Genomic DNA, 27,978 nt, shown 5'->3' with positions numbered 1-27,978 from the left:
CATACTACAATGTTCATAATTGTTTTGTATGATGAGAGAACTCCTGGCCAGCCTTGTGAAATTAGGCTATAGACACTGCCAGCCATCTATGAGTGCAACGGGTGCTTGATAAAACTGCACAAATGTTTATTGTTGATTACTATAGTTAACTATCAATGTCAATAGTATGCGCAACTTGCACTCATAAGTGTGACCCAGTGTGGAAACTAGGCTAAAAATACAATTATTAGTGACGAGCATCGAAGTTTGATCTTAACCATTTATTTCAATATGATTTACTGCAAGTCTTTGACATGGCATTAGTCAGTCAAAATCAAAGTAGATAAAAATCTGAAAATTACACTTTCACAGGATATTCCTTACATTTTCTTTTAGAAAAAAAGAACCCTGCCCAAAACACAATAGATGCAGATGGGAATCAAAAGATCATTAATGCCCACATTTTTTTTGTTTTTTAAATTTTGTAATAGAAAAATGTGTGGTTCATGATGGTATTTTAATGGAAACCACTAGAATTTATGTAATACTATTTTTAGCAGGCTGTGTGTTTATGTAGAAACAGTACATCACAAATAAATGACTTTATAGCTGAGTTTTCAAATGGATCACAAATGCATTGAAAATTTCCAGCTGATAAAACCTGTGCTTTAGGGATTGTGTAATACCGTCTAAGGCTAAATTAAACTCTTAACTGGCTGAGTTAGACAGTGATTAACAAAAACAGCAAGTACCCCAGCTACTCAATGTATTTGTGGTGGTGCTCAGGGGTTGTCGACCTGTGACTGGTCAGTAAGCTGTTTGGGGAAATCGGAGTATACTCAACTACAAAAAACAATACACCACTGCCTAAAAGTAACTGTATAATTTCTGTCCACTATTTGAAACAAACGGTATGTTGAGGCTCCAGAGAAAGCTTGCAACATTTGATGCTTGGTTTAGTACACATACAACTTGACGGTGAATGTCGCTGGCATGTTTCTAAAGAACTGAGAAAAGTAAGAATGGTTAGAGGAAGTCTACAGTTTAATATATTAAATTTCTCTAAAACATAATAATCGTAAAAACACAGATGTGACATTTTTCTCAGTTGGCTAGGTTGTTTTTTATTTAAATATAGCAAGCATGTCACAGGCCTCTACTGTAACTAAACTGTATTTTATTAACCATTGGTACAAGAAACAGGCACACGGTGAACCAGGCATAGCATTGTAGATCTTTAAAATAGGAATAAACATTTGAACCCATCACGTTTGTAGTAAGGTCGTATCTCTGTCCATGTGCTTAGACTGTTGGTGATCTTTTCAAAAGGCTGTGGTGGACACATAGGACCTATCATATCAGTCTTGTGGCTCTGTCGGAATAGTTTTCATCGCACCCGCCAGCTAGGGTCTTAACTCCGCGTGCCGTGTATCAATACCGCAGCAATGTTTGTCTACCGACGTCGTCTCCAACTCTTTTTGTGCCTGCCCGCCGTAGTTTAAATGTGTGCATTTTATAGCGATATCATGCCAGTATACACGTGTTTGTCACTGGCCCTACCGTGTTGCGCTCGAGATACGCAAGGGTTTCATTGAGAGAGGGTGTATTTTCACTTTGTTACTCGGGTACGGGTTTTCAGTTTAGCGCACCGTTGCGATCCCCTTTCCCCTCGAGCGGCTGGATTCCCGAGGTGCATGCTGGGACCTGCAGTCCTCGCTCCTCCCTTCTCAGAACGAAGGAGTTCAGGGCGTGGATGTCGGAAGACTACAACTCCCACTCGAGCGCTGCTCCATCTGCCCCTCTCTCTCTCTCTCTCTCGCCAGACCAGAGACAGAGAGATACGGTACGAACCCCCCCGGACTTTCAGAACCGAAAATCGTCGAGATTAGTGAACTGCGACCGACAAGAACGGAAGAAGGGATTAAAGCATTGATCTTGATGCGCAGACATCCTCCAAATGTCGGTCAAACGGGTTAGTGCACGTTTGTTCGATTTGACATCGTTATCCGGCTCGCTAATTACCTTTTGGAATAATTCAGCGTTGGATAGACCAAGGAGTCGGTTCCGGGGCTGTGGCATGTCATAACATTTTGGTCGTCGGACTGCTCTGACACGGGCCGATGCCAGACCGTCTCGGAAACATTTAGTGTCGTGCGGCTGGTCGAAACATTTCCAAGCAGAGTAATGCAGACCTATAGTTGCTTTATAGGGGAGACTTCGCTGCGCAGGGATCTGAAAATCGCTCCTTCAGTTTAGTACACCTTGCAACGCTCGCTCCTCGTGCCATGCTGCAGAAGTGACGATAATAACAGGGGGACGTTTTCACAACTCGCCGACGCTATTAGTTTCCAAACACTCCGAGAGGGCAAACGTGCGGGGACAGTCAAAGTACGATGCTTCCTCGTGAAGGAGATATCGTCCCCCTAAACGTGCGCGTGACATTTCTGTCCCCGTGCATTTCTAAAGCTGTTATTCGGGAAAGACGTCATAGCTCGCCTCGCGCCAGTGAAACATAAACGGTCACTTGAGTTTGACACGGTTCGGCCAGTGAATGTTGTCGGGCGGCGCGATGCGTCCGCGCGAACGTGTCGGTTAGTTTGGCTACATTGTGGCCGCACGGAGTATCAGCCGTGTAGCCTTCGCTTGTTTCTGCGAAGGAAATTTCTATTTCGGCTAATCCCCGCTAAGAGGACCTACATCGTGTTGTTTGTGGGTTTAAACGTCGTGTTGTGTCCCTGAAAATGTGACGATATTTATCATTTAGGCTACTCCTGTTTCGGCAGACGGGGCGTTTCGTATCACCTGAGATACTTGTATTGTGTGATACGGGGGGTTTGGTATCTCCAGCTATAACGGGGGCTGGTCAGAGTTGAAACATTTTTTATGTTTTTGGACGATGCTTTGGGATAATATGTAAATAAGTGTGATACGTGAAAATGTAAACATTGGCTGGTCATCGACTGCTTTATGGAGGCATTTCGGCATCATCTACGGTAGAATTGTCTCCTTTGTGCATACGAGCTTCGGGCTGCGGAGCTCCGTCAGACTGACCGGGGGATCGCGAGTGTGCGGAGCTCTTGTCTGGAGAGGATACAATGCTTATTTCTGCCTTTCCGTCTTTCATTGCGCTGGTTACCACATTCAAAAGAGAAAAATACAATTTCTACGCGATTAATCTTCCGATTTAATAATCCGAATGAATTACGATTAAGTATTTACCGAAGTAATTGTTCAGATCTGTTGTTTAGCAGCAGCATAGCAGGGAATCATCTCATAAACTTTCTAATCATCAGACTTTTAAGGCCTATACGAGACAGGAACTTACACATCAGACAGGTTCAGAAATCAGATGGACTTTATATTAGAGTCAGAAAGATGTCCAGTTTTCCTTCATATTTTAGATACAGCTGTCACCTGCATCGACAATGTGGTGCTGCTGCTGCGCTCACCCGCATTCTGATGCGAATCGAGCAGCTAACGATGTTTGTGTTGTGAAGATGTTGGTCGATTGTGATAGAAGTTAAATCTATGTGGTATCTAATTTCTTTGCCTGTGTAAAATTAATAATTTCATTGTTTACTTCTAATTAAGAACATGTTTTTGAGTGCTACGTCCACATTGAATGCAAAAACTTCATCCTCAGTTTAAGTTGAGAGCATTCGATTTGATTCGATATTGATTTGGCTATTATAAACATGTTTAGCTGTTTATCTTGTTATGCCCATCACAGCAGCATTGGAATTAGATTAAATCACAGCTTGACCACCTCATTATAACTAAACATCTATAGCGTGTTACAGTCTGTCTGTGGACGTAAGATGTAAAGCTAGAGTTTGAAGATGTAAAGCCAAAGTTAGAGTTTGTTCAGTCACCAGATGATTTTTTATGGTTCTGTTATTTCTACACTGTTGCTGTTTTCTTGATGTATTGTGGTTTGTCCCACAGACGTAATGAGACAAACAAGCATCAACTTTTGCACGACTCTGAGTTCTGTATCCTCAACCCACAAAACTTGTGATCTCTGCCATGCCCGCAACCAGCCCCTTCTTTAGGTTTGGGATCTTATTAGCATTGTGAGCTCTGCTGCAATGTTGCTGAAGTTGAAACTGTCCCTTCAGCTGTTTGCGTTAGAGAAGGTGCTTGCCCTATAGATTTTAAAATGAAAGTTCACCCAAAAAAGAAAATTCTGTCATCATTTAGTCACCCTCAGATTGTTCCAAACCTGTATACATTTCTTTGTTCTTCTTAACACAAAGGAAGATATTTGGAAGAATGTCCGTAATTGAGCAGATCTCCCCGCAATTACTCCCATACTGGGGAAAATAAATACTATGGGAGTCCATGGGGGGAGATATCTGTTCGGTTACTGACATTCTACCAAATATATTCCTTTGTGTTTAGCAGAACAAAGACATTTAAACAGGTTAAGAAAGTAAATGATGACAGAATTTAAATTTTTGGGTGAACTATCCCTTTAAGTGAGTTTGGTCATTCAATTGAAATCCATCTCTTTATATCGCCCAGTGTCAGAGGCAGAGGATGACAGCTTGCATTTGCAAATGTGTAATTAAAAATGTAAATTACTGGGACACTGAGCAGTAGATCAGTGTATTATTTTACATGGTTGCATCTGAACGCTGTTGGTATCATCTCTATTCCTACAAAGGTCATGATCTGAAGGAAATTGTGACATCTTGACTAAGGAAACCTCTGTTACTCACAGGAAGTTTCCAGCTCATATCACTGTGTGTAACAAAATAACTAGATGTGTGGCCTTATGGTTAGAGTGTCAGTTTTGTCAGATAACAGGGAAAGAGACACGTCAAACAAGAATATATTATCAGAATCATCCTTTTATTTTTTGTTAAGTTTCATTTTAGAAGTGTTTGCTTGAATCATTTCAAGTGGTCTAATTTAGAAAGTATAATGTGATCCAGAATAATTTAATAATGAGTTTTAACATGCATGGTTCTGCACTAAAAGGAATTGTCATTGATGTTAGTACATCTTGTTGGAATGTCAGATAAATGTTTAACCAGCTAAGCAAATTTTTTAGAAACTTAATGAATGTGTTTACAAGATGTCTCGTATTAGTGTACTATATTAGAGTGAAATCTGTATCCTTCATTTTAATTTACCTAATGAAGTTGCTTTTGACATAGATTGTTTAATAAGAGGTATGTTAAGGGAAGAGTGATTTAAAGCGAAGACGTAACGGCATTGCTCAGCTTTATTTAGTTTCTTTTTAATGGAACAAAACATTTTTTCACAAAATTGGCTTGATTGTTTTAAAAGTAATATTTATTTGTATTTTTAATTCTTATAATTGAAATGTGATTAAACAGTGTAAAATTGTTATCGGATGAATGAATTATTTGTTCCTTATTTCTTAAGTTTCACTAGCTGGGTTTCCATCCAAACGTGATGCAAATCTTTTTAAAGTTTGCAATAAAAGAAGGAAAACTTCATGCGTAATTGGTGCGTTTACATCAAGTTTCTCGAGCGGATCACAGTGGTATTGGTAACCTAGTGACCAACAGTAAATAAAAAAGATCTGGAAACCAGAAAGACACTATTTAGAATAACTTCAGCTAATGCGTTTCCATCTCCCAATATTCGCATAAAACAAAATAAAAGCCACCTCAAGCGAGCATAAATTTTATTTTGAGGAATTAAGAGATTTAATTTCATTTCCATCACTTGTTTCTGATGCGAAACTTTAAAATGCGCATAACACCAGGGTTATGGAAACCTGGCCACTGACAAAGTTTTTAAAGTAAAATTCTATTGGGGTTAAATTTCAGAGTTGTTGTACTAAAAAATATATGTAAATGCTCAGTTTGTCAAAAATGATTTGTCTTTTTTGCCACAGCACTGCACGCTCAAAGGCAAATTCTGTGAAAAATCACTCATCCACACACACTGAGTAATGTGTTGAGAAATCGCCTATGCAGGTAACATTTCATTGTTATAGTTCCCCCTCTGACTCTTACGTTATTATTTCTATTTTTCCTTCCTAAGTCAAAGCCTCTGTTCTCTATCTCCCCCAGGTGGATCCCTCCCCAATGAATGTAGGGGATGGAGGGACGGTGAGTAGAGAGAGCAGTGCCCCTACCCAGGTGTCTGAGAGCATGGTGGGGAATCCACAGCAGACTCTGCCTCTTGAACTCAGAGGTGATGTACCTCAAAGTCAGCAGAACAAGCTGAGGACGACCGCAGACTGCAAAACAAACGACGGCTGCTCCGACGCCAGCAAGGCCAGCAACTGTCCCCAAGTCCCAACCTCCCAACCTCACAGCATTGCTCCTGTGAGCGCACTGTTGTCTGACAGAACAGAGGTTTCCAAAGGCAAAGTTGATGGTACTGGTATTTACACTGCTCACCAGTGGACCTGTGGTAAAACGGTCAACGCAGAGGAGCCTGTAAACTCCATTCGCAGTAGTGTAAACCCAAATAAAAAGACTAACACACCAGCACCCACCCAACCTGTGATAAGCATACCGTTAGGGTTCCAGTGTTCCACGCTGTTCAAACCTGGCCAGCCTGTTGCTTTTCTTCCCTCCTCCAACTTTTCATCTCCTCTTTGTAAGATCACCCTGCCTCCAGCGTTAGGTCAGATCGCAGCGCTAAGAGAAGCTACAGCTAGCCAGTTTCAAAAAGACTGCACAGCGCAAAACCCTTGTTCAAGCACGGCATCCATGCTGAAAACATACCCTTATCACTTCTCAGTGGGGAGAGGGCCTGGCGGTGAGAAGAAGTCCCAGTCTGCAGCATCTAAAGTCTCTTTGTCCAATACTAAGGGCTTTCAAGGTGGAGCTGAACATATGTCCACAATGTCGTCTGTAGCAGCACCAGCCATAGCCCTCCCAGTACAGCAGGCCTCACAAGGCTCGGCTCAACCAACCCGGTACACTATCTCGCCCACCGCTGCCATCTGCTGCAGCCCAGCTCTAGCGAATATCACCACTCAAAGCAGGCTGCTTAACCTTGTCGAAAAAGGTTCAACGTACCGAGGTGCTGAAAAGACCTCATTGGCGTATTTAAAACCCAAAACTCTGTCCACTCCCGAGGAGCACAATGTGTCTTGCCCTATTGAGTCAAGAGATGTGCCTCTTGATCTGTCTGCAAAGTCCAAACGTTCAAAAAGCATTAAAGACGCACAGAACAAACCTACTGTTTCCACGGAACATCATTCTGTCGAGCCTCATCAGAAAAACATGACTGGCTCGAAAAAGGGTCATTCGGCATCGTTTGATTCGACCGGTAGGTATGCCCAACATCCGGAGACTCAGAGAAATGGCACAACTCAGAAATCAAAACTAACAAATCACCATGCATTGGAACCAACGGCATCCTGGACCAAAGTCTCATCACCCGGGTCTATAAACAACCTCCCTTGTACGTATGTAGGAGTGGCAAGTCCCATTTTAGCATCTACGTTACGTAGCAAAGATGGAAAAAGTGCTGCTTTTGTTGAAGACATCCAGACATTTGCTAAACAGGAAACTATATCCATTATTGACCAAGGGGAGCAGCCTGTCTGCAAAGACAGGAAAACACCAATTGCTGGAAAGGGTCCGCAGTATAATAAAGCTGGCAAGCTCTCAAGCAGTACCCGCTCACCTGGAGCACAATGTATTTCATCCAACCCATTGTCAGCAACAGCTAATTCACAACCCCACCGAAAGTCAGCTTGTGGAAAAGGAGGTACCCTGTTCACATCTCCGGTTAAATCATTATGGCAACCACCATGTGTTTCCCAAGGGGGATCATTGCAGAGGCCAAGTCAGACTCCTACCCCAAAGACTAAGAATGTACCTAATTGTGAGACATCTTTGTTCCATAATTCCAAGTTAAACCCAACTAAAGTAGAAGATGGTCAGTGGGAGAAAGACAAATCCCCCTTATCCAACCTAGAGTCAATCGTAAAGCAGAAAGCTCTCGAGACAACTGCCCTTACAGGGGGGAACTACTGTTGTCTGTCTACTGTGGGATCCAAAAGGCCTGAGGTTGCCAGCTCGGACCGGTTTCAGGACTCAACATTGCAGCAGACCCTTACTGCTGGCTCTCCAACATTCAGAGCCATAGACGGACAGGCCATAATGGAGACCACAGCAGCTCTGAGTAGACAGGAGGTCACAAGTATTTCTGCGGCCAGAGAAAAAGGACGAGAGAAACAAATGAAACCGAGTGAAAATCTGCCATCTGATGGTTATCAAAAAATGAAATCCAGTACTCCTAGTAAAAAGAGTGCTTCAGGTGTCAAAGGAGAATGGAAGGAGAGGAAATTGGCTCAACGGTTAGAGGATGAAATGGTAAAAGAGGAAAAGGCATCGGAAAAGAAACATGTTAAGGAAGAGGCCTTATGCCTCCTTCAGACTGTACAGGCAGAGGGAGAGAAAAAAATGAATGGAGCCAAAGAAGTTATACCTTCCAAGGAAAGGCATCAGCTGTCAAACAGAAAAAAGTCAAAAAGCCAGCCAAGGAGAAGAAGCATCTTGAAACACAAAAGACTGGGTCAATAACTAAGAAGCAGAAAGATAAAGAGAGTCCATGTGTCAAGCAAGGCTCCTCTCATAAAAGGGTAAGATTCATTTCGACTCCAATTGATGTGGATTTTTATTAAGAGTGTTTGTTATGTATCTGCTTCAGCTGCACATCATGACTTATCATAATAACATTTTCTTGATGCGGACTATGGGTGGGTGGTCTTAAAATTGTGGTGACCCTGGATCACAAAACAAGTCTTAAGTAGCATGGGAGCATTTAAAAGCCAAAAATACATTGGATGGATCAAAATTATCGATTTTTCTTTTATGCCAAAAGTCATTAGGATATATAGTAAAGATCATGTTCCACAAAGATATTTTCTCAATTTCCTACCCTAAATATATAAAACTTTATTTATGTGAGTGGATGGCCTGCTACAGTGCCTCTGATAAACAACTTTAAAGGCAAGTTTCTCAATATATATATATTTTTTTGCACCCTCAGACTCCCGAGTTTTAAACGGTTGTATCTCTGCCAGATATTGTCATATCCTATCAACCCTGTACATCAATAGATAGCTTAACTATTCAGCTTTCAGATTATGTATAAATCTCAGTTTCTAAAAATGTCCCACAAGGCTGGTGTTTTTATCCAGGGTCACACATCTGTTTTTTCTATGGCTGTCAAAGGTCTTATTGCATCCAGAGAAATGTTTGTGTTTACATAAAATATGTCTGGGAACTGTGCATATTCATTTTGAATAAAAACATACACATACAGTGCCTATATTTCAGAAAAATATAAACATTTATGAACATTTATATATAATCTAAATTATTGGAAAATATAAATAAATTCATGTAAATATTTCCTAAATATGTGTATGTTTATAAATACAAAATGAATATGCACAGTCCCTTTTTAAGTAGTAAACTTATCTATGTTTACATAAAGCCTATGGCATAACACAAATTTCACTTTGAGTGAGTTACATTTTGAAATATGTTTTGATTAAAGAAAATTCACTTATAAACTAATTGAACTGTTATATTTTAACATAATAAAACAAACCATAGATTTGCCTATAATAGAGGACCTCAGAGATGACGTATTTTTGTTGACCAACCAGAGTCTTAGCGCCATGTATTTTTCCCATAGGCTTGCAAAAAATAAGATCTGTGATTAACAAATATTAAGGATGTTCACACGTTTTATTTATCAAAGTAACACAGAGTAACACGTTATTTGCTATATTTGAGTAAAAAGTGAACACGAGGCTACAAACAAATGCTGGGTTATTTTCAACCAAGCATTGGGTCAAAAAGGGACGAACCCAACTATTGGGTTAAATAAACTCATCAAATGGTTTATATGTGACCCTACAATGGGTTATAGTTTCAATTGTTCAAACCCAGTGATGTCTAATATAAATATTGCTCCGGGTTTAAAACAAATTGGCTGTATGCACTATGCACGTGTTACTTATCCGGTTCACGAGAAGAACCCTGGGCAGTTTCCGGTTTGGGAGACTAAAGCAGAGATAAATGGGAAACTGAGAAAATAGTTACATTTTTGCAGATGCTGTACATTCCAGCACACCGCAGAGGTATATAGAAGTGCTGTTCTACCGTATTTCAAATGATACTTTCATATGTTTACATGTCGTAATAACATTCAAACGCGGTAGAATGCCACTTTTATATTCCACTGCACTTATAATCTTTGCTAAGCTTGTCATTGTCAAGGTGGGACTAGTAGAAGTTAATTATTTTGATGTTTTTTCTTTCTGGGATTGTTGTTTGAATTATTAAATTTGCTGGATTTTATTTTACTCTAAAAGGAGTTTGATAAGCGATTTTATCACCCTAGTCTCATGTTAAATTTTACATTTAAATGTAGGCATTTGGCAGACGCTTTTATCCTAAGCAATTTACATTGCATTGTATTTTACATTTGTTTCTGACTATGTGCAATCCCCTGGGATCGAACCCATGACTTTGGCATTGCTAGTGCCATGCTCTAACCACTGAGCCACGGTAAAGCTGTCTCGGGGCTACACTCGCTTACTGTAAACACATTTCTGTGTTTGTTATTATGAACTGAGGGTCGGGTGAAAATAATTTTCTCTGAAACAGGCTTCACAGATGCTGTCGACATAGTTTCATTTTTATTAAAGCAGAACATTCTTTCATTTTACCTCAGAAACAGTTTTAACTCGGTCTGCTTCCTACTAGCGCTTCACCATCAGGTTGTTTTCCAGTAATGAAACCTGTGTAGTTCGGCTACATAACAGAACATTTGATGGTGTTCTGGTAGGAAATTTAAATGGTTTAACTTACAGTATTGTGGGAGTAACTTCGTGACGAGAGTTCTGCTGTGCAATGAGCTCCGCGAGCCTAAACCCAGTGAAACGGCTCGGTGAGAGATGATGGCATTAGGAATATGAGCCAGTGATGGGATTATAGGAAATTAGATTTTCCTGAGATTTTTTGCTTAACTAGCCATTAATCTTAATTATAAATATGTATGTTATTGAAAGACACAATGCTGAGTTACGTTATGAGTTACAGTGTTTTGTACTTCATCAGAAGAAAGATCCATCGACTGGAGTGGGAAGAAGTATTCTTCAGGATGAAACGGAACCAGCTCCCAAAGTCACAGGAAAGACTCGCAAAAGGAAAAGCAGTCCGGCTAATATAGAGGACAACATCTTGAACAAAATAGGTACTAACCCAGCTTGTATTTAAGTGTGAAGTGTGTAGTTTTGTTTAATGTTAAATACGTTCACATACCCCAGTTTAATATGCAGCACCGACTATAAGTAAGCCATTGGTTTTGGACTTGCCAAAAAAAGTGACCTGTTCAGCATAGCAACATTGATTTAGCCTATGGTGTTAGTTTGGGGGCAGGACTATAAGTTTGTCATACCAATGGCAGATGGGCAGAGGATTCTCTAAAACTAACCTGAAGTTTTGTGATCTAAGAGGTATAAAAAACTTTATATTAAATGCTATAGTTTTGTTTATTTCTCATGTAACCAAGTTATGATTTTAGAAAATTAAATAGTTAACAGAACATCAGAGGTTTACTAGAATTCTTTCATGGATGTTTCTCCCAGATTCTGCTAGCAGTCCGTGTCGAAGTCCTCCGGTAGAGAGAGACTCGAGTTCTTTCAGCAGTACAGGCTGGCCTAGTAAGGAATCACACTCCCATGAGGAGACCTCTCCTCGGCTGAGGCGAGGACGCAGGCGAACTGATGAAGCGTTGCTCCGAGACTGGAGCTTCGTTGCTCCACCTACTCCTCCCCCAGTTGATGCTCCCTCTACACCACCTCCTACCCCACCACCCCCTGGACCAATCCGCCGGCCGCGTGGCAGGCCGCGGATCAATCCTCTGCCTGAGGAGGTGGATGCGGACAAGGACAGGCCCGGTGAGGGTGGAGACGCCTCGTCAATAAAGAAAAGGAAACGTTGCAAGAATCGTAAATATCAGAATGGGGAATACATAACAGAGAAGGAAAAGGTGGCAGATGGGGAGGAGGAGAAGCTGGGCGTGGAAGACGGTGAGACGACTAGTGAGTAAAGATGTTTAAGGCTTGATAAATATTGAGGTTTAGCACTGAGTTGCATTAACTTGATATTCGCAAGTGAAAATAGGGACTGAACTGTGTACAGTCGCTAAAAAAATATGAAACATTCCAAATTTTCATTTAATCAAATCTCAGGAATGTGAAAGACTTTTTGGGTGGAATTTTTTCCTAAATACATGTGCAAAATTACTGTTTTTCTGCTTAAAAGTGAATATGATAGGGATGCACCTAAAAAATTCTTGGCCGAAGCCGAATAAAAATGAAACACTCGACGAAGGCCGAATACCGAACATGGCTTTTCGTATTTCTTCTATTTATTTAGCCAATTCTTTCACTATTGCATAAATTGAATGGTCAAAATGTGCTTTTTATATTTTGTCTTGCTTGTAGGATAATAGAGTATAACTTAAAAGAAAATGAAGCAGAATAAGTAGGCTAAAATTTAGCCTCCTCCCTTCTGGAGTCCCCTTTATAAGGCCTATAACTGACAGCTGAAAGAATGTATGCTACTCTGTACCCCTGCAACAAAACTATTAAAAGTGTCATTTAACATTATAAGATAAAGATATGAATAAACAAAAACTGTTGGATTATTATAGGCTACACTGCAAAAAGATTTAAAGAAAAGAAATCATCCATGCAAGCAATTCTGATTGACAACTATTTCAGTTGACGTCTCTCCTCCAAACTGCGCCCACAAATGCTGACTGTTCTCTCAGAAGGTGCATTTGTGGCCGGGATGCACAGAACATACGTTGACAAGTTATTTAGTACAGGAAATGATGTCAAAGGATGTTGCGAGTGGCTACTGTCCGACCGCCCGCTCCAGTCTGAAGTACACAAGTTACCGACTGTTAAAGACGAATTTACTTAAAAAGCACTTAAAAATGATCCACACAAACGCTGAATGTTTTCTTTATTGATAAAGTGCGCCCGTAGCTCTCTCTCTCTCCCTGCGCTGGTTGCTGATCACACGTCGTTCTTTCTCATCGCATGTTTTTTTTTGCTATTTTTGGCCAAAATATTTTTGGTTGCCGAACATTCCTAGAACATGAACTTGCTTCCTTTGTAGTATTTGAGGTCTGAAAAATTCAGAGCATCTTTATATTGACCTGTTTCTTTGATTTTCAATTTCTACAAATAAATGCAATAGAAATATTTGTATTTGGGAGAAATATTGTTCGTAGTTCACAGAATAAAACTTAACGATCAGTTTAGCTAAACACATACCTTTAAATAGTTAATTCAGAAAAACTGTTTTCGAAATTTGAAATTGTCTTTGCTGTATGTAGCTCTGTCTTTGTGTTGCAGATTATTTGTTGCGGCATTCCCCTTGAGCTTTCCATTTGTCCATCCATTATTTAATGAGTGATTTAATCAAAGGGTTTAAGTTGAAATAATTATGATCTAGCCAATGAGTTAAGTCGGGCTGTGCTTTTTCAGATGAGAAGATTGGTGTGTATCCTTGTCTCAGTGCAACGCTGACAAGTGGAGTGTCCAGCCCAGATATCAGCTCTAGACGGACACTGTTCACACGCTCAGGATCAACTCGACCTCAAGAAAGTCCTCCTGCCCCACCTCCCAAAGACAAACCCTCGGGAAAGAGGAAGTTCAAAAGTAAACACTTATGTGATACAGAGGATCAGAAGAAGGTGAGCTGAAGCATCTTTTAAAACCTGCTGGCGATTTTAAATGTGGCTTAAAGGGATAGTTCACCCAAAAATGAAAATTCTGTCATCAGTTGCTGACAACGGATTGTTTCAAACCTGACAATGCATTGTTCTGCCCAACACAAAGGAAGATATTTGGAAGAATGTCAGTAACCAAAGAGATCTCATCCCTCATTTACTGGCATAGTGAGTCAATTGGCAGAATAGTCTTTTTTGGGGTTAAGTTAGATTTTATTTACATAGTTCTAATTTATATTTTCATCCCATCAAGTGTGTTGCCCATTCAAACCAATGTAAAACTTAAAGGTCCGGTTGAACGCACAGTTTCTGCCAATCTCATATTAATCTTGAGTACCTATAGAGTTGTATTGCATACTTCATATCTTCGAAGATTATTTGGTTTGATCACATTCATACAAGATAGATACAGCTGAAACGATTATTTCCGAAAACAGAAGACCTCCTGGAGGTGTGCGTGGATTAGTAGGAACTAAATCAAGAGCACACAATACATCATCAAATTATCCCTGCATAACTGTTGATTCAGTATAAATTTGTATAGTTGATAGCATGCACGTTCACACCGATTGCCAACAAAAATCAGGCATATGACTTAGTTCGACTTATTGCGTGCGGTACATGTCCGGCATCTTTTAGCGCTGCGACCGCTTCATCTATCAGTTTCAAACAATCTGCAAATCCAGCGTTATCTCCACCGTATATATATTACATCACTAAAATGCTGTGAACAAACAAACACACCTCAACTTCTCTCACTATCGCAAGAGTAACCGCCGCAGCTGCAGGCCCGCAGTGCATGCGATCGTGATGGTAAGCGGGTCTTCATTTCGCTTGTTGATTTACGCGTCGGTGGGCTATTTCTTTTGCCTTGCCGTGGGCGTGCTTTTCCGGGAAAATTGCCCAATAAGGGACTAAGAAAAATTGCGACGTATCGGTTTTTAATGTAAAAAAAACTTTCTGAAACCTATACGAACCTCAGGGGAGTGTATCAAGCACAGAGATACTGTGTAATATGTCCAACTCGATTTTTGGCAAGTTGACGAAGTTAAGCATGAAGTCAGAATGCATTAAACACCATTAAATCACCCTTTTAAAGCATGTCTAAAATAATACTTTTTGTGGGGGAAATTATATTAGTTTGAGATTTATCAAATCGATGAGGGTGTTTTTCTACTGCAGTATCAAGTTGATTTTTAGTTTAAAAGTGAATAATGTTACTTCTGACCAATTTGATCAAATTTATAATAATGCTTATAATTAATATAATTGTTTTTAATTTCTGGTTTGGATTAAAGGGCACATAAGCTTTATCCATGGAACTGAGAGAGTAAAAAAGGGCTGGAAACGCTCAATTTAAGCACTACTTTAAGACTGATTTGTACTGTCAAATCTATTTTTCAGTTAGGCTATTGCTGCCCCCTAGTGGTATTTTGGGTGACCAAAACAGCTGTTTCTGTTGAGCTGGAACGTGGACCAGTTGCTTGTCCTCTCAATGTCACATCCTTCATGCATGACGCTCTGATTGTGTTTGTTTCAGCTCAAGACTAAGAAAAGCAGCTTGGGCAAACGCACAGGGACACTCATGCCAGATGAGGATGTTCAAACCGCCAAGAAACCCTCTACTCCTTATGCGTCTCCTAAGCAGTCCACCTCACCACTGTCTAGTAAGAAAGCAGCCGGCGGGAAATCAAATATCCCTGAATCTACTCCAAGCCGTCCAGTGCCTCCAGAAGTCCGTCGACTGATCGTGAATAAGAATGCGGGAGAGACGCTGTTACAGAGGGCTGCTAGACTAGGTTACCAGGTAGAGCTTTCACACCACACTGTTTATACGAAGTTGTACATGTGTGTCTTGTTTTATTCCTCAAGATATCTAACCAATGTAAGAACAGCAAAGTCCTCATTCACTTAAATTATTTGGTTTGTTTAATAGTGTGTTTTTGGCAATTTCAGGATGTAGTTTTATATTGCTTGGAAAAAGACATACGAGAGGTGAACCGTCGTGACAACGCAGGGTACACGGCACTGCACGAGGCCTGTGCGCGCGGCTGGACTCACATAGTACAGATATTGCTGAAGCACGGTGCAGATGTCAACTGCAGTGCACAGGATGGAACGCGGTGAGTAGTGTTACAGTAAGGATGTTTCAGTGCGATACAGAGAGAATCAAAAGCTCACGTGAGGATGGTGAATTGATTTTGTTTTAACCTTTCGCAGCCCTATTCATGATGCAGTAGCAGCTGATAATCTGCCGGCAGTTTGGATGCTGTTAAATCACGGGGCGGATCCTACGCTGGCAACCTACTCTGGTCAGACGGCAGTTAAACTAGCACAGAGTCCCGGAATGAAAGCTTTCCTCAAAGGTAAAATTGCTTAATTTTCTCATTATTAGATGATCTTAATAAACATGTTATTTGTGTCTTCTCTGTAAACACGCTTCATCAGTAATTCCCAGTCCTCCTCAGCTTGGCTTCTTTTAATTATTTGAAGATCTTATTCAAACATATTAACATAATATCCTTATTTTCCTGAGGTGATTTTAGTCAGATTCATAACTTTATGTTGGTTTTTATTTAGGATTCCCATGGCAATGAAATAAATTGTGTATTCCAGGCCTGAATGTCATTCCTGTAGTGAATAAATATATTTCTAGTTCTATTATGATGCGATATTGGTTAGATAATGGTTTCCAATTAAGTTTGCGTGGTTTAAAAAATTGTTATTATGGGAATCACAAACAACTGGAAAAGTCACAGGAATCATCAATCACAAATCTGGGAAGCCTGTTTCATTTTTTCAACACTTTGTTTTTGTATCACCTTTACCCAGAATACTTCGCTGATTTAGAAGGCCGAACAGATCAAGATCCAAGTGTACAGTGGGATTTCCACAGTAGCTCTGTGTTTGGTAAGATATTGGGTTGATTTATTTGATACATTTCTACAGCTTTAATTAAAGTTCATTTAGGCAAATGATTTTTCCTGTAAATTTCTTGATGATAGCTTTGTTAAATCAAGTGTCAAGCTGAAAACATTTCAAGTATTTTGTGACAGTTGTCCACTAGAAGGCAGTATAAGTAGTATAGTAATCACACTATGGTGAATCCCTGTGCCTAACTTCAGACGGATTTGTTAGTAATAATTTATTAGTAAAACATGAAAGTTAATAATGGCTCACCAGAGTTGCGAATCATAAACTGTTTGTAAGTATAGGGTGGTTCTTGGTACTAACCGATGCTGGAGTTTTCACACTTGAAAAAACATTACCTGAAGATTTGTGCATAAACAACCACAAGGTGAATGTAAAATAAACTAATGTGATATACAATTAAAGACCCTTGCTACTCTTTTGTCTATGTTTTAGTGGTTGCAAATAATATTGATTTAATGGAAATATAATTTAATAAAGAAATTTACATTTTTATTTAACCCTATTCATTAATTGTCTAAAAAATGTTTTTATAATAAGGGGTATAATGATAAACCCATCTCATGATTTGATACCAAAACAATTAACAGTTTTTGTGTTGTACATACAGAATGACAACATTCAAGGTTTAATTAAACCCAAATATACATTTATAAAAACTAAATTATCCATCACTGAGAAATAAAAACAGCATTTTAAAATAAATACTAAATTAATAAAGGAGCTGTGAAAGCTAAACCCTAAAAAAAACATCAGATACAGTATGTTTCCACAGGTCACATGTTAGCAGCTCAACCAATGGGACCAAACAGACATTGTCATTAAAAAATCACCACAGCCCTACAATACATATCTTATTGTTTGTATCATGATGTAGCATGACATGATATATGATGTTACAATTGTAATTGTAAATTACCTCCCCCACCTAAATGTGATACCTCTGATATAATAAATGTCTTAATTTGTCTTACAGAGACAGAGCAGGAACCTTGCTGGGACTTTCTGTTGTCTCAGCCTGAGGAGGACTGCGGGGAGAACTCAAGGGAGCAGGTGAAGGATAGAGATGCTGATGCAGACTGTCTTGTCTTTGAGTTCTCTTCAGAACCCCTGCTTCCCTGCTATCACGTTCAAGTATCACTGACGCAGGGGTGAGTGACGGCAATTGTTTTAAAGGGGACACTAATAGCATTTTAGTTTACTCAATACCATAGACAAGACCAAAGGAACGCTTAATTACTGCTAGTTAGTTTCGTAAGTTTAAGATATTTTAGCATGTATTTGCTAATATTTATTTAGCATGAAGAAAGCTTGACAGCCAGTTTTCATCATGCATTTCTGATGTGGGAAAAGTCATTCAGGTTTATAGTGGATGGGGGAGGTAAATGATGGTAGCATTTCAAGTTTAAAGTAAATCAATCCAGCGAAATTATCGGCTCCATATCTCAACTCTGTGTTTCTCTTAACAGTTTTTGTAACTGGTTCTTGCTAACGGACGTGCTAAAGCGGCTTAAAATGTCTTCACGGATTTTCCGGGCTCGGTACCCTCAGTTCGAGGTGACGGGCATCCCACTGGCAGAGTTGTGGAAGCAGGTCTCCGTCAGTCAGACGTGCGCGGCACCAGACGAGCTCCGGCCGGCTGAAGAAGACGAAGGGGAGGAGACTGTGGAGCTGGTGCGATGCGTGCCGGAGTTACAAGGACTGCTGGGTTCAACAATACAACTTCTCAGAGAAGATGAAGATGAGAATTCAGAGGTCAACGCCAGGCCATGCAGTCGATAGCGACTCCTGCCCTCCATCCGTTCCCAGGCCTCCAACGACAGTCCCTCCATGCTCCCTCCTGTCTTTGAACAGGGAGCAGCGAGGTGCCGTCCAGTCGTGTGAGGGTCCTTTCCATTGCGTCTGATGGCCTGTTACCACTACCAGCAATTTGTATCTTCAGTGTCAGCGGTCCTATTTTCTCAAAGACACTCTTTCAACAGGCCACTTTCCCTCTCAGTAACAAAAAAGAAAAAGGGTCCTAAGGGGCCGCTTTGCCATGCCTCCCCTCAGGCTGAGGACGGACTCCACTGGGAAGCAACTTTCAGGTTACTTCTGTTGGTATTTTTCACAATTAAATAATTTTGTTTTTTTAACAAACCTATATGTATAAGTAAATATATGTATATCTTGACATCAGGGTGAACACGTATGATGTAACTTATCATTAACATGCTTTTACGTTTGTTTGTCGTTGATGTGCGAGCCGTTTAGAAGGAGGTAATCCAAGTCTTTTTTTATCTTGGTAAACTAAACGCGTGTAGCTAAGAGGCTTACGTCAAGCTAACAGCAGCAGGAATGCCTTTGGGCCAGATGGTTCCTACGTAAACCTTCAAGAGTCTCTCGGCCTCATGAAGCCCCCCTAACATACAGCATATGTTCCTCACCGCAGTTCTCCATACCTCAGCACCACAACTCTCATCGCACTGCAGCTCTGCCTAGAACATTACACCTGCCTCTCACTCTTTATTCTGTTTCATTTGTATGGCAGCAGACATTAAATCGGCTGATTGCTTCATTTCTGAAATCGCCAGCTACTCTGGTTTTATCCACCTATGAAGTGGTAAACTGAGAAACAAGCCTGTGGAGTGCTTTTTTTTGGCCGATTTTTCTAGAGCCGTTTCTAGAGTCTACTTTCCAGTGCTCGGCATACGGAAGTCCTCTCCGATCTTCCCTCATTTTTTCCTGGTGTAGCAGATATTGGCGTGCTTTGTGGCGCGTGGTGTGTTTTATTTACACTGATCGTTGTATGTGCTTAATTTAATAGTCATTAATATATTTGCCCTTTTTGTGTGTATCAGACAAATGATATATTGAAAATTGCTTTGTGTGGTTGGTGCTTTATTTGAAATGTACAATTAATAATCCCTTTATCCTGAGGTTGTTTTGTTTTCCCACACTGCGAACAGTATTTTAACAGGCTAAAGTACAGTTTTATTGTACTGGTGCTAAGCTAGATTTTGTGTTGACAATCAATGAAGTTTTGTTTGAACTGAAACCAATAAATGATATTTAAATGAAGAGACAGAGAGATGTAAAGATAGAGTTTAGTTTCACTACTTATGGAAATACGGCAAGTCATGGAGAAAGTACTTGGTTTTGAAGAAGGCTTATTGCTTAAGTGATCTCTGTTCAAAGAGGAAAGCTGTTTATTTGATTCTTTTTTTTAAAGAAATCAACCAGAATAAAGCATGATTGTCAAGTCTTGCCTGTCATCTGTTGTGTTTCTGTAACATCACACGGCATCAAGTGGCATATTTCTTTTAAATAACCAGGCAGCTGCAATACAATAAAAAAATCAATAATCCATACATTACAGTCTTCTTGAACAACATAGGAAAAGATCAAAACTAAAACCCGAATTGCTGTTAATCAGAATAGAAACGACATATTAATTTAAAAGAACCCTCAGCAGGTCAGCCAACAGTCTCATTTGTCCTGCGCTAAGAGAGCAATAAAGTCCTCAAGAGGGCACTAGATAGTAACATTACTGTTACTGCGCTGTGACCCCTGAAGTTAATCAAAGCACAACTTTGAAGCTGAAGAGGATATTTCATTTAATCGTGTTAGTTCCTCTGTCAAATTATTTAGTGATCATAAAATTTAGAGATCAATAAAATATTGAATTGACCAACAGCAGCTGGTGGTGTCACAATTTATTTTTTTAGTTTTGGGAAGTTTACAGTGGTTGAATATCCTTCAACCAGTATGATGTGGGTTTTAAGAGCTACAGACTCTACAGTTGAGAAACGGATGATGCTCATGGGAAAATAAGCGAGACAACATGTTGAAACTGGAGTTGTCTGCATAAGTCCAAAGGAGGACCAATTGTTGGGTCAGATAAAAAATGTGTGTTTTTCCGCAACACGGATGCATGCTTAACTGTAACAAAGTTATCAAACAATAAACCTGCCCTCTAGACTTCGATTAGTGCATACCCAACAGATAACAGCTGTCTGTATGGTATGCCAGAATCACCTTTATTGCCATGTGCCACGTGTTAACCTGCTAGTGCTTAACAATAAATGAAGTACAATACAATAAACAGGAAAATATACACATTTTACAAGAAGTATATGTCAGATCTCATTTACATCTTAAAGAGTTCATCAATATGCTTAAGTTAAGTTTTGATTATTTTCAAGTTGTTACACATCTGTGTAATAAAACATTTAAAAAAAAAAACATTGAAACAAATGCATAAATTCCAAAGTTTTAGCATTTTTTCATTATTATTTTTGGAGTGAAGTTGGACAAATTGTGTGAATTGAAGATAAAGCAACCCATGAATGTCCATCAATGAAACTCCTTATAAACAATTGGCATACCAAGAGTATTAAGAATGGTTATCACTGGCTTGTGGAGAAATATGTTGAAAACATGATAATGGTTTGGCATTTTGACACTTTATTACTGGCAGTCCATGTTTCACTCGTGTTGATCTCAGCCATGAACTTAACATGAGTAAGTTATTTTGGAATGTCTATAAATTCCTATCCTCAGGCCTAAATCTCCATACCTTAAAATACACCAGTTATTCTGATGTTTTCAAACCCAAATCATTGCTGCAAGCATTAGCTCGAATCAAGTCTCACTAGTTTGCTGGTTGGTTGGTTAGTTTGGTTGCCCAGCACTGAATTGAACCACTGGGATTGAAGAGAATCCTGAGTGGCCGGAGGCCTTTTATATGCAAAAGAGCGAATGGGAATTACTGCTCTGTACAGCAATGAGGTGAGACAGACTTGTGAGAAAGACAAGTCAAGGTTGCCCCTGAGGACAGAGTGAGACCAAAGCAGACTGTAGGCTTCTTCAAGACATGCTTGAGTTAACAATAACTGTAACTCATTTAAAATGGAAGCCTTATACAGACAGCAGTCAGTCAGAGATTGAGTTTGAAAATAAAAATCATTTGACAAATCTGTATACATTTCTTTGTTCTGATTGATACAGATGAAGATATTTGGAAGAATGCTTTCAACCAAGCAGTTCTTGGCCATTGACTACCATAGTAGTGAAAATTTCAATGGTGATCAAAAGTATCCCAGAACTATTTGCTTTACATTTACATTTAGTCATTTGGCAGACGCTTTTATCCAAAGCGACTTTACATTCTTCAAAATATCTTCTTTAGTGTTTAACGGAGCAAAGAAATTTATAAAGCAATTTTTCCTAATGTGGTAGTCAATGGGTGCCAAGAACTGTTTGGTTACAAGCATTTCTCCAAATATCTTCCTCTGCGTTCGACAGAACACATTTATACAGATTTGGTAAACTAGAAGATGATTTAATGACGACAGAATTTCATCTTAGTAAACTGTTCCCTTAACAGCAACACAGGCCATCAAAAAACACTTTTGCAAACAACTCTGTAATCTTTAATTTACAGCTAAAGGTACACAGGAACCAACTCAATTCCCTCTCTAAACATTATCATATTATAAAACTAACCCTAACCAATATCATAAAAGAATACAATAATGACTATGAAATGTGATTTATATAATCATCCTGTAACTGTTTTAACAGTTTGAACCTCGGGTCGCTGACAGAACAGCTATTATTTGATTATATGTAGACAGAATGAACCAGGATGACCCCACATGGCTTTGTTTCTTACTCTGAGACAAACGCCATTGCATCATGTATGGACTCTGGTTTCAGAGCCACTCCTTCACCAAACCCACAAGATTTCCTATCTGCTATTGGCCGACTCTTTTGGAGCTTCACTGCCATTGGTCTAAATCTAGGGCAAGTCTCAACGTGACATACTGACAGTTAGGCATGCACAAGTAACTCTGTTACCATATGGCAATAACTGTAGTGATTTAAATACCACGAGGAAACAAAACAGGCTAATTGTAAAATGACGAACCATTTTCTATCTGCTTTACTAGGCCAAATAAACTGCACAGTTTTGATTGTGAACCTCTTTGCATCTCAATAGATAATACTTAAAACGGAGCGATACAGTCTTAAAGTAAGAAGTGTGATTACATTATAAGTGTACAGACTTCAAATCCCTGACTTCAAGATCTGTGTTGAACGGGTCAGTGGGTTTTTCGTCTTTGTTCACGCTGAGATTATGTAAGAGTTCTCTCACAAAGGGGCGGGCCGGCAGTTTTACTTCTGTCAAACACCAGAAGAACTTCCCTTTTAGCATTTCTCATTTGAACACCTCTTTTATAAAGCACAGAGACGGGTAGAAAACCTGAGCGGGCACTTTTACATGTTCGTGACTAATATTCAGCCTTAACCTAGATTCTTTAGTCCGTTTTATTAAACAGTGTTTTAAAACAATGCAGAGATCTATTCTCCCAAGATTTGTTCTTCCCATACAGGTTTTCTTTTCATTGCATGACTGTTTGGTGTTCTGACCTTCCACTAATGTTACTACCGAAACATGCCAAGCAATGACTAAGAACTGATCGGTGTTCCTATAAGTAAGTGCTTTCCAAATATTTTTAGCAAGGCTTTTACGGATAGATAATCTCCTGCTATTTTGAACAGTGGTCATCTCTGCCAGAGAAAAATACTCTTAAATGTTAAATATAGAAGGACTGGTATTTATCCAGTGCCACATATAACTGGCCCTTGGCAGACGGGATCGCTGATCACGCATGGATCACGCATGGATCACGCATGGATCACGCATGGATCACGCACCTGAATATTGCTGAATATTAGAATGTGCAACGGCAGACTTTATTGTTGCAAAGGCAGACTTTATTGTTGCAAAGGCAGACTTTATTGTTGCCAATTCATGAGGTGTGTTTTAAGGGTTAGTTATATGGAATACCCGTCAACAAGATGAAATACTTTAAAGGTCCAGTCTATGAAATTTAGTGGCATCTAGCGGTGAGGTTGCAACCAACGTTTCAAAGCACCACGGTAGCTGACACAGCACTAAGATGTCGTTACATTTTTACTAAACGTATTCCGTAGAGAAGTTTGTCTATCTTTGCGGCTACTATAGAAAGAACATGGTGAATTTCATGCAATGGGATACTATGTATATAGAAATAGCTCATTCTAAGGTAATTCAACCTTAAACCGTAAAAAAAACGTGTTGTGTATATTATTTAGCATTTCTGTCAACAGATCCTCCCAAAAATTACACATTGAACCTTGTTCAATCATGTTCAACCTTGTTGATATACTTAACATGCTTTAGTTCAAATATTAAAGACGGATACTTCGGTTAAAATTTGTATGCATAATGCAGCATTTTAAAGTTTTTTTGTATAAAAAGTAATCGGTTTCCCAGTGCATGGGTAAGCACACCGATCTAAGTCACGTTGAACTAAACAGATAAGGGTATTATAATTAAGTATATCTAGATCTGCACGAGCACTACATGAGTTATATTCTGGGCGGTGGCAATCAAGGAAACACTGTGTGTCGGGTCTTAAACGGCTCTAGCTGAGCACTACGCCTTCTCTATTATGTAACCTCATTTACCCCGAACGTTCTTTCAGCCACTCGCTCCGCATGGAGCATACTGTCATATCATATGTAGTCTGCATGGACCGCTCATGCACGAAATAGCTGGTGCCTAGCCAGGATTACCTCCCTGCCCTTAAGATTGTGTTTGATATCCACGTTTTTTCATATTCACACTCTACACTGCAGTTTTCCTGCTAAACAAATCAAACATTTCACGATAAGATAGCTACCTTGAAATTCTACGCAATGTCAACACCAGGTTATTTCAGGGAAACTTTTTCTATGCCGACTCTTTGTTGACACAGACCTCTAGAGTTTCTGCAGGTTTTGTTTCCTGTGTTAGATGGTTGAATAGGTTGCACTGCCTTGCACTGCACACAAAGAGCTGAAAATAAAAAATGTTAGAGAATCTTAACACTGACTTCACACCAGCAGTCTGAATGTTGATCAAAAGGATACTCCACCACCCCCAAAATAAAAATTCTGTCATGAATCCCACCCAAGCTGTTCCAAACTTGTATAAATTACTTTGTGTTCATCTTTGTGCTGACGAACACAAAGAAAGATATTTGGAAGAATGTTAGCAATTGACATTTCTTGGACATCATTGACAACCATAGTAGTTCAAATTTAAAAGGTAATCAAAAGTGCCCCAGAACTGTTTGCTTTCCTAAATTCTGCAAATTATCTCATTTTGTATTCAACAGAACAAAAAAATATATTTTTCCTATATGATGTCCCAAATGTCCGTTGCTAACATTTTTCCAAATACCTTTTTCGTGTTCATCCGAACAAAGACTTTCGTACAGGTTTGGAACAACTTGAGGGTGAGTAAATAATGACAGACTTTCGATTTGGCTGGAGTATCCCTTTACGCATGACATGTGGATTAGTTTGAGGGAATTATAATGCTGTTGATATTTCTAACATTTGGTGCTATTGTCTGAAAATCTAACTCCGTTACTCTATATATTAAAAACATCTCTGTGTTGTTCATCATGGATTGGGGACGGGGAAACTCATGAAACAATTTATTTCGAATAGAGATTAATTTTTGTAAATATGTATTCCAAATGCATTTGATATATGTATTCACAATGCAATGGAATTTACTTTGGATAACAGCAAACAAATGTTTGAATGCGATAATTAAAGAAATGATTCATTAACTTAAAACTCAGATCTTGCATTCACCTACTTAGAAAGAGGGACGCAATAAAAACAACCTATTGCTTTATTGCAATCGTGTCTCTATATTGCTTTCACGGATATTGCAGACTCGAGGGAAATTGCCACATAAGTCACTTTCAACCAGACACAGTCCTGTTTTAAGAAAAAGGATGAACCAACAAATCAGCGGTTGATTTTCATGCCCAGTAAATGTGGGAAAACGTATCTTCTTTGTTTAGCTAAGCCTCGTACAGAGGGAGACTGGTAATGGTAATGTTGTAATGTAATGGACAGGCTTTCATTAATCCACACAAGGCTTTGTATTGTGTGGAAGAGTGGGGTGAGCATCTCCTTAGCCAAACCAGCTGATCACCTCACCAAAGTCTCACTGGCAGCCGTCAGCCACCTGACATAACAAAAGAGTGACATCGGCCATCACCTTTCAATGGATTTCCAAGAATTGTGCATTATAAGGATACAATGTTCTTTTATTTTTTATTAATAATGTCTTGCACAGAAAAAAATATTAACATCCTGAGAAGATGTTCACCACTCGTCTCCTTATAGTGCTTTTCGATGTGAGTAATATAATACTTTATTAACGTTACTTACAGACCATTTCCTGTTTTGTTCTACAACAAAACACACGTGCATTATAGGATTGATGAATAATACAACCATTGTAGTCCTTGTACAGTATTTATGCTTGTTGTCAGCTTGAATTTTTAAGACTGTCGCTTTATTTAAAAAGAAAGAAAAACAATCTGTAAACGGACAGTTTACACAAAAAAACCAATATTATTTCATCTTTTACGCACCTTTATTTCATTCCAAACATGAATGACTGTCTTTGGTTTGCAGAAGACAAAAGAAGATATTTCAAATACTGTTGGTAACTGAACAACATCGGTTCCTGAATTGACTTCCATGGTATGGAAATAAAACAATATTTATGAGTTTTCTAATTGTTCTTGGGTATCAAATCACTGCACAGTTATCAAACAATTACTATCACTCTTTTCCTAAAGACTGATTAATAAGAATATATACAGTCAACGCCCACGGCCACTTTACGCACATGTATGGCTTTCACAGGTATTTATTGAGCAACTTGCCCTGGCAGGTGCCAAGATGGATTAGGAGGGCACGTAAAAGACAGATATCAGCCTACGTGCAGACTGGATTTGTCTAGCAAACCTCGGTTGCCTGGTCACATAGTCAATGCGTGTGACATTATGAAAACCTGATCTAGCCAGACTGTGAAACTGATTTATGAATCTTAGTTTTAAACCTTATGTAAAGTCTGTCATGCATGTTTTAGAATTGAAATGTTGATTTGCGCTTTAAACTGAGATTTACAAGCATGGCATTTAGTTGCTTGTTCATGCATCATGCAGATTTGTTCCTTTGGCTGCCTGGCCTAATTTGCGTGCTTCAAACTGACCTATTTTACTTGAATGCACAGATGGTTTGAACGCATTTTGTCCGATATACCATAATGTCCCTCCTTATTCAAGGAGCGATTTTTGTTACGAGGTACATGTGGGCTCTGATAGGCTACATGTTGTTGGTAGTGAGGGTTTTTAACCAAAATACACAAGTTTAAAGAATGACTGCTTCTGTAACCACAATGAGAGTTTAGGTATGGTAGTTGCAGCCTGTGATAAGGCAAAAACCAGGTCGGACAGTGCAAAAAGGCTTTGACTTTTGTAATGTTTCACTCAACATTATTATATTTATCGTTTTTACTGAATATACCTTTTTGAAGGATATTGGTTTCCATATGAGCTTAACTGAAACTTGGGTGTTTGTAATAGAGGTAGGCTATGGTCGACCTTGAAAGAGGTCAACATTTTTGGATGAACATTCCCTTTAAGTGTTAAAAACTAGTGCAGCTTTGAGCTTAAATTCGGGGACAGAAAAATACTAAAGTACTGTTAATGTCGGATACTCTTAAGCAAGTCATTTGGGAATTTTCAATGCAAGGTATCTGTACTTTTACTCAAGGTTTTCAAGTACCCTTTACACCTCTGGGCAACATTTTACACTAGCTAACATGCACAATGAACAATACTTTAAGCATTTAACATTAATGTCAGTATTTTTAGAAATTTAAAACAAATGTTGTAAGGCACCATGCATTAACATAACTATTTTGAATTTAAAAGGATTAAGCTGAACGATATTGCTCATTGTTAGTTCACATCAATACATTTACCAATGGTAACAAATATTACCTTGTGACACGTTACCAAGGCTACAACACCAAATACACTTCCCTAATTAGAGTTAAAGGTCATAAACCAATAATCTTGACTAGACTTTTTAATGAGTCCAAGATACTTCGAATATTAAGATAATGTTGTCTCCTAGAATACCTTAAGAACTTAAATTTAATCTAGTTTGTGCACTTCGGGGTGGGTCAAGGACTACAGTGAAAAGAATTGAAGAGATTCCCAACAATAGAATACGTTTAACAGGTTCAAACCTGCATGTGCAAAACAGATTCCACATGAAAACTGAAGTGATGCACCCTAAAGTCAAATTAAATAGTCTCCATTTAGGAGCGGATACTTGACCCCACCTCAAAAGTAAATGTTGCCATCTGCATGAGGAAGTAGAAAACCCAGGAAGACAGTGCACCACGAG

General features: G+C 39.2%; 1 protein-coding gene across 1 annotated transcript; it reads left to right on the top strand.

The window, feature by feature from the left end:
* Positions 1–1,812: 1,812 nt before the first annotated feature.
* On the top strand, positions 1,813–19,923 carry bcorl1 (BCL6 corepressor-like 1). Its single transcript, XM_056769833.1, is given in 13 exon segments — positions 1,813–1,951; positions 5,852–5,933; positions 6,030–8,412; positions 8,415–8,563; positions 11,058–11,193; positions 11,588–12,031; positions 13,502–13,710; positions 15,287–15,553; positions 15,703–15,869; positions 15,967–16,112; positions 16,579–16,656; positions 17,654–17,828; positions 18,147–19,923. Coding segments are annotated over 12 exon segments (4,473 nt in total). The 5' UTR covers positions 1,813–1,951; positions 5,852–5,927; the 3' UTR covers positions 18,460–19,923.
* Positions 19,924–27,978: the final 8,055 nt, after the last annotated feature.

Source organism: Triplophysa dalaica, chromosome 16 (genome assembly GCF_015846415.1).
Source record: "Triplophysa dalaica isolate WHDGS20190420 chromosome 16, ASM1584641v1, whole genome shotgun sequence".
In the NCBI taxonomy this organism is placed as follows: Eukaryota; Metazoa; Chordata; class Actinopteri; order Cypriniformes; family Nemacheilidae; genus Triplophysa; species Triplophysa dalaica.
The sequence above is the reverse complement of the archived record's forward strand: the minus strand, read 5'-3'. Positions and strand labels throughout refer to the sequence as shown.